The sequence below is a fragment of the Grammomys surdaster genome, unplaced genomic scaffold, assembly GCF_004785775.1.
Source record: "Grammomys surdaster isolate TR1022 unplaced genomic scaffold, NIH_TR_1.0 208, whole genome shotgun sequence".
NCBI classification, from domain to species: domain Eukaryota; kingdom Metazoa; phylum Chordata; class Mammalia; order Rodentia; family Muridae; genus Grammomys; species Grammomys surdaster.
The window spans coordinates 745,707-757,200 of NW_021604653.1; the positions used below are offsets into that span (position 1 = coordinate 745,707).

General features: G+C 47.0%; 1 protein-coding gene across 1 annotated transcript in view; it reads left to right on the plus strand.

Annotated features, from left to right (window-relative positions):
* The window catches only part of Tmem163 (transmembrane protein 163), a 175,910-nt gene extending 164,474 nt beyond the window's left edge, over positions 1–11,436 (plus strand). Inside the window, exons 6-8 of the mRNA XM_028771504.1 lie at positions 2,891–3,002; positions 7,172–7,313; positions 10,456–11,436. Of these exons, the coding sequence (XP_028627337.1) occupies positions 2,891–3,002; positions 7,172–7,313; positions 10,456–10,516 (315 nt within the window). The 3' untranslated portion in view covers positions 10,517–11,436. The remainder of the gene's footprint in view (positions 1–2,890; positions 3,003–7,171; positions 7,314–10,455) is intronic.
* The last annotated feature ends 58 nt before the right edge of the window (positions 11,437–11,494 follow it).

Genomic DNA, 11,494 nt, shown 5'->3' on the forward strand with positions numbered 1-11,494 from the left:
CCCTCCTTCCTTCCTTCCTTCCTCTCCTCTCCCTCTACAGACAGACAGACACAGACATAAACACACACACACTCTCACACACACCAATCTGATCAGTTTCTCAGCTGAGGTTCCCTCTTCCCTGAAAACTCTAGGTTGCATCAAGTTGACAATCAAAATGAATCAGCATAGAGGCTAGAGAAATTCCAGACCTAGATTCAGTCCCCTAGTACCCATGTAGTGGCTTACAACCATCTATAAGTCCAGTTCTGGGGAATTCAATCCCCTCTCTAGCCTCTAAAGGCTCTCAGCAAACATGGTGCACAGATCCACATACAGAGAAAATACCTATACACATAGAACAGACCAAACAAACATTTTTGGGTGCCTTACCAACTATGGCATTTAGGTGTTCATTCGTCTGGAGACAAATGCAAGATCAAGGGGCCAAAAGCTTTGGTGTCATGTGAGGGTCAGTGTCTTGGTTCAGTGATAGCTGACTTCTCCATGTCCTGGTGTGGACAAGTATCAAGGTGACAGTTCTGTGTGGTTGATTGCTTGAAAACATTTATAAAGTTGAAAATGTTTTAGGTCAGTGTATGTAGTTTTGGTGTATGCATATGTGGGTTTGTATGTGTTCGTATGTGTGCAGGTGTACAGGCGTGTGTGTGTGTGTGTGTGTGTGTGTGTGTGTGTAGAGGCCAGAGATCTCAGGAGCCATGTAAAGTCTCTCACTGGTCTGGGCCTTTGGTTAGTGTGGTCTGGCTGGCCAGTGAGCCCCAGGGAATCCCTGGAGACAGGGGGGTTGGTAGATTATGTCTCCACCTCCCCAGCACTGAGACTACAGCACATCTGGCCCTTTTAATGTTGGTTCTGGAGATTAAGCTCAGACCCTCATACTTGAGAGGTTAACACCTCAGCAGCTGAACCATCTCCCCAGCCCCACGCCCATGCTGGAGATTCACGTAGAGTCTTGACTGTGTGCAGAGGATGTCGGTTCCTCCGTCAAGTTCCCCCATACTATCTCACAGTCCCACTGTGTACTTCCCCATGATGGAGTCATGCCACGTTAGACAAAGCTAACGGACTCAGCTTTGATCTAGTTTTCTCATTGATACTTTTTGTTCCTGAACTTACACTCAGCCCTGAATGCCATACTATATTTAATTATCTCACCTCCCAAGTGTTCAGCTGGTGACAGGTTCTCATGCCTCTAGAGACCTTGACACATGAGAAAGGAAGGTCAGGTGTTTTGTAAACTGTTACTTAGTTTGGGCTTGTTTGATAGTCTTCCCATTAAATGGAGGCCATGGATTATCTAGGGGTGAGTCACAATAGAGGCACAGTCCCCTGCTCTCACAGGACATGTGGTATCGGCACAGCTTACGCTGGTGATGTTAACTCTCATGACTTGGATAGGTGGTGGTTACTTTCCATTTCCCCATTTCTTTAACTTAATTTAATAAAATGTAATTTTATTACATTTTAATTTTCATGTGTATGTGTGTGTGTGAGTGTGTGTGTGAGTGTGTGTGTGAGTGTGTGTATGTGTGTGTGTGAGTGTGTGTGTGTGAGTGTGAGTGTGTGTGAGTGTGTGTGAGTGTAAGTGTGTGTGTGAGTGTGTGTGTGAGTGTGTGTGTGAGTTTGTATGTGTGTGTGTGTGTGCTCCAGTATGCATGTACACGCATGTATACTCGCCACAGCATAGGTGGAGAGGCAAGGACGACTGGGGCCGTCGGTTCCCCCCTTTCACCACAAGGGTCCCAAGGATTGAGTTCACAGCAGCAGGCCTAGCATCATCACCCACTGAGCAATCCCAGCTGCCTCAGTTTCCCTTTTCCTATGTTATATCTGCTAGTTTTGAGGCTCTAGGTTCAAGGAGAGCTGGTGATCTAGGGCTGATTGACCTTCCTACATGGAAAGAGGATGAGAGTTTGTGAGCACACAACATCAGAGCTGCCCCTGCCATCGGTGGGTGTCTTGGGAGCGATGCTCTAACGTTGTACAGAAACCACAAGTCCAGAGAGGTGATTTTCTAAATGATTTAGTTTAGTTTTAGGCCTGGCAAACCAAGCTGTCTCCTTTGTCCCTGCGTCTGTCACTGGGATAGCAAATTTATTAATAAAACGCTTTAGGAAGATCCTATTTCTCTGTGGATATCTGCTACCGTGTTGGATTTCTGCTGGCAGGTGCGTTTTAATTTGGGAGAATCTGGAGGCTGTGTCTCAGGGGAGCAGCACGTGGTAGCTTGTGGGAGCACAAAAGAGATCTCAAGGGGCCTGATGTCAGGAGACAGCAATGAAGACGCCAGCTTCGCACAAGTGACTCACCCATTTGCTTGCAAACGTTAATGCAGCACTTACAGGCAGTGTTAACATCACGTCAACAGTGGACTATTTTTAGGCACCGTTTTTTCTCACCTTGAAGACTATCTTTGAAATCTCAATTGTGTGAATGAAAAAAAAAAACCCACAGGGTTTTGAGTATCTCTGGCCATAAATGATCCTGTAGCTAATCCAGTTGGTTCTGTGAGAAAGGATTCTTGGGCAGTGATGTGGCCCTAAAATTCTCATTTGGCTGCTTTGTGAATTATCTGTAGAATACTGCTTAGACATCATTCTTGGCATTATGACCGACCCTGTTGACAATCAATGATTGCTGTGTGTTTTAGCAGAGTGGTAAGAAGGGAAGGAATACATAATGGCCTTGTAAATATTAGTCTGGCTGCTTTCAATAATCTTTTCTTAACTCCGGTCACACGGGCGAACACCTGCAGTATACTGCCACCTGGTGGCAGCTTGCCTGACTGGCTACCTGCACCTTGCACAAAGCTGGTGGTTGTGACAAGGGGTCTCGAGATGATTGTTCTATGAAGAGATAACGTGTTAAAATCCGGACTGCTCTCTTCTAGGATGACTTCCTGTTCAGCGTCTCCATTTTAAGTGGGATCCTTTGCAGCGTCCTCGCTGTGCTGAAGTTTATGCTGGGGAAGGTCCTGACAAGCAGGGCTCTCATCACGGATGGTGAGTGGTACAAGCATACATTGTCTGAGGGCTGAGCTTGAAGACAGGAAAGGTCCTGCCAGGATGCTGTTAAATGCTGACGTCATGAACTCAACAGCGAGGGGATCCATTCATCCCCATCCCTAGTCCCCAAACTGCTTACTTCATGATACTAGGAGCTGGTGTCTACCACCCTGAGTTAAATGACATAAAAATAGAGCAGAAATGGCTGGGCTCCTTTTGGTTTCCTGCAACAAGTTCTTACATGTAGCTCAGGCTGGCCCTGCACTTTCTTCTCTCCTGTCTTAGACTCCTGTGCATTGGGATTGCAGGTGTTGTGCCACCATACCTGGCCTTTTATTTTTTTAAGGAAAGAGATAGAGCTGGGGATGTAACCTAGTTTATAGAGTGCTTGCCTAGCATGTACAAGGCTTGGGGGTTGAGCCTCAGTAGGGCATCATCTGGGCGTAGTGGTGCACAACTGTCGTCCCAGCACTAGAGAGGTGGAGGCAGGAGGACCATAAGTTCAAGGTTATCCCTGGCTTCATAGTAACTTCAAGGCCAATACAGGCTACATGAGACCCTGTCTCACACACCAACCAAACATCAGTCAGATGGATTGGAGGTTGAGACGGAGTCTTTCTCTGAGGGGCATAGCTGTTGCCCAGATTCTTAAATCAGATGAACACAGAGCCTGGTGGGACCTTGGTGTCTCTAAGCTATGGGTTCTGTGCCTCCCTCATACAGGTTTCACCACCTGGTGCCTGGGGCAGGTGTCCCAGTGTAGTCAAAACCACCTTCTGCTCTTCCCACCTCCATTGTGAGGAAGCCTGAAGCCTGTGGAGTCCACAGTCCCCAGACCCACCCATGACCATGAAGACTACAGCTGTGATAAAATATCCAGATAAAAGCCAACTTAGGGGAGAAAGAGTTCATTTGGCTTATACTTCCAGTGTCATCTCAGGGAAGTCAAGGCAGGAATCTGAAGCAGTCCATCACCACACATGCATAGTCAAGGGCAGAGAGAATGAACGTGTGTGTGCCCATTAGAGACCAGCTAGCTTTCCTTACTCTCTACAGCCGAGTGTCTGAATCCAGGGTATGACGTGGCTCCCTTTCACAAGAATTAAGTCAATAGGAACAATTCTCCACAAACCCACAGATTACCTAATCCAGACCATCCCTCTTTGAGACTCCTTTGCCCATTGATAATGCTAGACTGTGTCAAGTTGACAAGGACCGTCACAGAGCATGACCTCATCTCCCTGGACTGATGTGCTTGGTGCTGGTGGGAGTGGTGTCCCCAACCTCAGAGCGATTCAATTTTCAGATCTGTGTTTAGAATTCACTGAACCTCTAGGCTCCCATTACTGTGCTGAGTACCTCAGTGTATTGCACGTGTCCTTTCCCTGATAATGGGATGTTTGGTGAGATACCCAGAACATTTTAGGTTCATGGCTAAGAAGGGAGAAAGAAGCCTTAAGCACTAAATTATACTGAAATTCTTGCTTCTCTGCTGGTGAGAGGCTTTAGCCCAGTGGTTCTTAACCTGTGGGTCACTACTTCACAGGGGTCACATATCAGCTATCTTACATATAAAATATTTATATTATGGTTCATAAAAGTAGTAAAATTACAGTTATAAAGTAGCAGCAAAAATAATTTTATGGTTGGGGTTGGGGGTCACCACTACATGAGGAACTGTGTTAAAGGGTTGCCACAGAAGGAAGTTTTAGCCAGATGCCTGGGGGAGGGGCTTCTCTCTCTTCTCATCCAAAAAAATTTTTTCCTGCATTTCTCTTTTGCTTCATTTTGATGCATGCCCTGCAGCTGTTCCTCTGACTGAAGCAAAGCCAAGAACCTTTGCTCCCCTAATAGACAGGAAGCAATGTTCTAGAAACCTCTTATACTGTAGGCTCAACAGCCCCTTACCTGGTCCCATGAGTTGATGCATCCTGGACTGGAGCCCTGTGGGAGTTGAGTCCCCCGGTTCAGCCACTCAGGTCGTGTGTGTGTGTGTGTGTGTGTGTGTGTGGAAGGACACCAGCTGGTGGACGGTCATGGAGCGATGACAGGCATCTTCATGATGCTTAGTTGGTCTTGGCCCAGTTAGCTTATTTCTCTAGATATTCAACAAATATGCAAACATGCCTTCAGGATGGAGCCAGGAATGTCGCTCTGTTGGTAGAGCGCTTGCCTGAATGAGTGAAGATCTGAGTACCTAGAAAATCGGACACGGTGGTGCACACCTAGAATCCCAGCACTCTGGAAGAGTGCAGAAGGACAAGTTCAAGGTCATCCTGGGTGAGTATGAGGACAGCCTAGGCTACAAGAGTATGAGGATAGCCTGGGCTACAAGGGTAGAGTGAAGTAGCCCGGAGCAACAAGTGACTAGTAAAAGGAAGGCAGAAGAATGTGAGAAGTAGCCCTGGAGGAATTTCAAGTAAAGGCTGACAGACTGGGAACCCTCTGATAGGGCTCTCATTTCCACCAACTTAAAAAGCATCCAGAATTTCTATGAAGAAAACATATCAGAATGTTCTATATGGGTTTAATGACATGAACTACACAGATTACAATATAGTCCTTAGAGTCAGGCCAGTGGTATTTCCAGTCAACACAGCTTCAGCCATTCTGTGCTGTCAAACCAACTGCAGGATTTATTTCTCAGAGCAGCCCCGAGGTTAGAAGGGAGGGCACAGCCTGTATCTGTAAGTGACCGCTACAGACTGGTGTGTGTGTGGTGGGGCTCCAGCTCCTTTAGGACCCGAGTTTCAACTACTGAATCCAACTGGACAAAAACCTTGACATAGTAGTGATGCAGCCCTGTGATTCCAGTCCAAGCAGGGGTACACTAGTCTCAGATCAGCCAGCCTCTCTGTCCCCCCCAATCCCGCATTTTTCTGTGTCTGTCTAATGTGCACGCAGACACACACACACACACACACACACACGCACACCACTGAGAGAAGTAGCAGGAAAGACTGAAATTAGTCCCTAGTCCCTGCATTTGTGAAAGAGAAGCCATCAGGAGCCAGGCAAAGTCAAGGGAAGCCAAGGTCATCTCTTAGAAGGGTTAGGCTAAGGAGGTGAGTTGGCGGCAGCACAGGGCTGTCCGTGGTGCTGACCGGCTGAGGGCTAGTTCAGTGGAAGTATGTCGACATCTAGTGGCTAAATGGGGAACTTCTGCTCCTCACCTTTTCAGAGCCGGGCAGTAAGGTGAGATCAGCTAAGAAACAGCTAAGGTCATGCCTCACATCCCCCTTCCGTCCCCCACCTTCTGTGATAATTCATTAATTACTCCAGTGATATCAGTACCCTGTTTTGGGATATGGGAAATGGCAAGGAAAGGAACAATGCTTCTGCCCCCAGCTTAGGTTTCTAGTGGAAGAGAGACGGTAAAATTTAAAGTAACAGAAATATCTGTTAGAGAGAAAAGACTTGTGGAGAGAAACACGGCTGTGAGGATGAGGATACAGGCAGGTCAGAGAGCAGGCATGTGGGTGCTGCGTCTTCTACTGGGGTGTGTGTAGGGGGAAGCAGCATGCACAGGAAGGCCCGGACAAGGCGGGCTTCCGGTAGGTTCAAGGGATTATCTATTTCTGCCTTCCCTCTTGCTATAGGGATGCCAAGACCACAGACTCACAGACCCATGCCACGATATCTGATTTGGTATTGATCCTGAGGATGCAGACCATCTGAGCTGTGTCCCTAGCCCATAAAAATAAATCTTTAAATTGATTTATTCAGAGAACCTGCAGTCTGAGAAGAGAGTAGGTGCACAACCTCTCTCTGGAGATGGAGATCTGCCTTCCATCTCAGCTCTAGCAGGAAGACAGTACAGGCAGAGCAAGCAGATGCAGCTGGGTCATTCCACTTGGTCTTCCCTTGGGCTCTGGTTTTCCTTCATCTTTGTTGTTCTCTGTGTATAGTTGGGGGAGGGGGGTCCCTAACACTGACACCAAACCTCAAATTCCTCCTGAGCTGTTTGAATGGCATCTAGATTGAGGGTTAAGTCAGAATGAACAAATCAATAGCAATGTGTGTGCACATGCGTGTGTGTGTGTGTGTGTATGCGCGTGTACGCATTCCTTCCACAGAATGAAGGCCCTGTGTACTTGTTGACCTCACAATATAGACTATGAAATGCCTGCCTCAGATCACTGTACGATCTTCTTCTTGTTTTGCAGGGTTCAACTCCCTTGTTGGGGGAGTGATGGGCTTCTCCATCCTTCTCAGTGCGGAAGTGTTCAAACACAATGCAGCAGTCTGGTACCTGGATGGCAGCATCGGTGTCCTGATTGGTCTCACCATCTTTGCCTACGGGGTCAAGTATGACTCTATCTTTTTCTTGGATCACCCAGGGTGCAGGGGTGCTCTGAAAACCCCTTTTCCTCTCACCCTGTCTCCAGTCAGGAAATGAAAGCAGGCTCTCACCTCTTACTCCTTTATGTCCCAGGGACAGGAGTGATTGGGGAGATGTGAGCAAACATGTCTTCACTCCAGTAGGGCACTAAAGATGGAGCATAGTAACGAGCCTACCCATGTCCAGCATAGTGTTTGGTATTGGGCTTATTTAAAGGAGGATAGGTAGAGGGAGAAGTGAAGTTGGCTTTCTGTTGCTGTGATAGACAGCAGGACCAAAAGCAACTTGGGAAGGAAAGGGTTTATTTAATCTTGCAAGTCTGTGTCACAGTCCATCAATGAAGGCAATCAGGGCAGGAACTCAAGGCAGGAACCTGGAGGTAGGAACTGAAGCAGAGACCATGGAGGGATGCTGCTTACTGACTTGCTCCTCATGGCTTGCTCAGCTTGCTTTCTTATACATCCCCAAACCACCTTCCAAGGATGGATGGCATGCCTACAGTGGGCTGGGCCATCCCACATTAATCATTAATCTAGAAAGTACCCCCCCACACACACACACATACACACAACACTTAGCCACAGGTGAATCTGAAGGAGATGTTTTCTCAACTCACTTTCCCTCTTCTCAGACAACCCTAGTTTATGTTAAGTTGACAAAACAAAACATCCGGCCAACTACCTGGCTCAGGAGCTACACATAGCCTCCTCATCAGAATGTCTCGCCCTGCTGTAGACGATGGCTTCCTCATGGCTGTATCTATGGAAGAGTTGGCTGTTAGTCTTCCACACTCTGTACTCTAGAATCTCCCAAGACCATGGGACCTGCTAGGACGAAGTTAGCTGCAGCTGGTCAGGAGGTGCAGGTGGGCTGCTGTCTCAGGGGAGAGTCTGATGGGCCATCCCTACCCTATCCTCCTCAGAGGGCATGCCAACAGACCAGCTCTGGAGGGATGCCTGTTGGTCGCTGTAGCTGTTATGATCAGGGGACATGTTGCATAGCACTGACATTTTCTGAGAGATAGGAAAAGTCTGTGAATGGGGCACACTCTTCCATGTGGGATGGCCTTCTAGATAAGAAGCTGAGCCTCTGGGAGGCAACCTAAGGCTTTTACACTGCAGACACTCATTCACTTCTTCCTTCTTCTTTTTATTCAGTAAATAGTCCCTTTCCTTCCTCTGTACTGTGGGCTCAAAGTTGTTATTGTTTCTCCTCCCATCTCCCTTCCCCTCCCTTTCCCCCTCCTCCCTTTCCCCCTCCTCCCTTTCCTCCTCCTCCTTCTCCTCCTCCTCCTCCTCCTCCTCCTCCTCCTCCTCCTTCTTCTTCTTCTTCTTCTTCTTCTTCCTCTTCTTCTTCGTACTAAGACAGGATGTCAAATAGCCCAGGCTGGCCTCAAACTCACTATGTAGACAAGACTGACCTTGAACCTCTGATCCTCCTGCCTTCATCTGCAAAGTGCTATAATGAGGGTCTTCATCATGGCCAGGTGAGTGTCATCTGAGCATCCTTCTTGTCACCTAATGCCTATGTATTCTGAGCTGAGGCAGCACTAGACTTTACAAAAGAGCCCACTCCTGGGGCTTGTGAGATGGCTCAGTAGGTAATGGGGTGCTTGTGGCAAAACTTGATGACCCGGGGCTAATCCTTAGGACCCATATAGTTGAAGGTAGGAGAGAACTGACCTCCATAGTTGTCTGTGGCATGTTGTACAAACATACACACATGAAACACACACACACACACACACACACACACACAATAAATAAATAAATAAATAAATAAATAAATAAATAAATAAATAAAGTGAAATGGCCCTACTCCATGCAAAGGGTCATCGTGGAGTGAGGGCAAAGCCATCTTGGCATGGCATCCACTCTTCCTAAAGAAATAGCACAATGACAGTCCCTGGATATGGCCCCTAGGCTGAACTTGTCCTTTGAGAGCATCATTCCTGTCAAGGTACTGTGCTTTTAAAAGTTAAGTGCTTCCTGGCTTCTACTAGGATATTGTCCTCAAACTCAGAAACAGTTACAAGTGTTGGCAAGGACTGTAAGCCTCAGATATGTTTGCTGGGAATGCACACAGTGGTGCTGCTTTGGAAAAGAACTTGGCAGTTTCTCAATGTTAAGTATGCAGATACTATTTGGTCTAGGGATTTCCCTCTATGGCATGTAACTCTGAAAAAATAAAACAAAACACAACAACAAAAACTTCTATATGAATCCTCACAGTAGCTCTGTTCATACAGAGACATGGGTAGAGCCTCGTCACCATTGGCTGATAAAGGAATCGATATGGTATATTCATTCAGTGGACTATTAGTCAGCCATCCAAATGAATTAAGTGTCGGTGGTATACCTTACAATGTGGGTGGATTTCTAATGTGCCAAATGAATATGTTCTTATGTAAAAGGCTATATGCATTATTATATGAAATTCCCAGGATACTCTCAGAGTCACAAAGTAGACCATTGGTTGTCTGGAAAAAGGTGTGAAAGGAAAATGGGAGTGTCTATTAGTGTACATAGGGGATGATACAAATATTCTGGAATTAAGACAGTATGGATGACCACACAGCTTAATGTCCATAGAGGAAGCCATTGAGATATCTGCTTCTTAAAGGGACAGCAGTGTGGTGTGTGAGCAGGTCACACATAGGACTTGAGGGGGGGGGGGCCAAGGGGGGGAGATAAACTTTTTTTGTTTTTTTCCTTGTAACCCACATTAAAAAGAAAAAACGAAAAAAAAAAAAAAGGCTGGGATAATGGTGCACACATATAATTCCAGGGCTGGAGAGGCAGGGACAGGAAGCCCCTGGGACATGCTGGCCAGCCAGTTTTGGTATGTAATTTGGTATGGCCAGCCAGCCTAGCCTATTTGGTGAGTTCCTGGTGTAATCGAGCGACCCTGTCTCAGAAAAATCAAGGTGGACAAGATCCAAGGAAAGATGGGCACAGTTATCTGACTTCCTCAGGGTCCCACACACATACATACATACATGTGTGCCCACCCTCTCACCTACGCACCTACATGAACACACATGCACAAACAGCTAAGTTTTCCCAAGCTATCCTGCTGAGGTGAGTCTTTCTCTCTCTGTTTCCGCAGGCTCCTCATCGACATGGTGCCCAGAGTGAGACAGACACGTCATTATGAAATGTTTGAGTGAAGGAGCAGGAAGGGCGGCAGAGACTGTCTCCAACCCCCATGAAGAACGTCACTTGACAAGAGGTTTCCATGCAGGCAGATGGTGCCAACGTTCAACTGCACATCCAGTTTCATTTCGGGAAGTTTTCATTCGTAGCGTCTGTCATCATGGGATGAGGTCTGCCTGGAGGCTGGCCCTGCCCTACATCCTCACCCAGTCGCCCACCATCAAACACATCAGGATGATGTTGCCCGTGGGAGGGGCCGCCATGCGTTCCAATCTTGAGCTGGAAGGGACACTTTCTATTTCTTGGAGTCAAACAGTTCTTGGAAGCAGGCTAGGGTCTCTGCTTGACAGGAAGCCACCTGCGGTGCTCACTGTCAGCCAAAACCAGATAGAAAGTGACCAGGTCACCTCCTCCTGACACATGTGGCCGAGCCATCTCTAGCTTCCCTCCCATCTCCTAGCACATGTCCTCAGTGAAGCACTTCCTAACTTCTACCAACCTGTTTCATACACTTTTACTAATCCCAACACTAAACAGATTTGTTCAGAAGGAGACCATTCTATTTTTTAAAGTGTTTAGTGACAGGAGCTTTGCATGGACAAGCTACGTAAGCACACAGCCCTTTCTTTCACGTTTAGAACCTGCACATCCGTAAAAACCCAGGACCCATTTTTTGAGATGTGAAATTCTATCCATTTATTTGTAATAAATAATTATAATCATCACCTGAATCTGCATATCTCTATATGCTGGTCACAGTACCTCAGTCTGTGAGACGTGGTCACTCCTTCAGAAGGAACAAGATATCCTCAGTTTATGTAGCACCAGCTGTAAGTGCTGTACACGCGTCCCCATTCCACCATGTTCTGTAGCTCTCGAAGTACTGCCCACAAGAGCAGCCATGTCCGGCCAATAAAGACCTTTACCATTTGTACGGTATGAGGAGGTTGTATTTGAGAGCTGTTAGTGTGTGTGCCAACATGTAGGGGGTG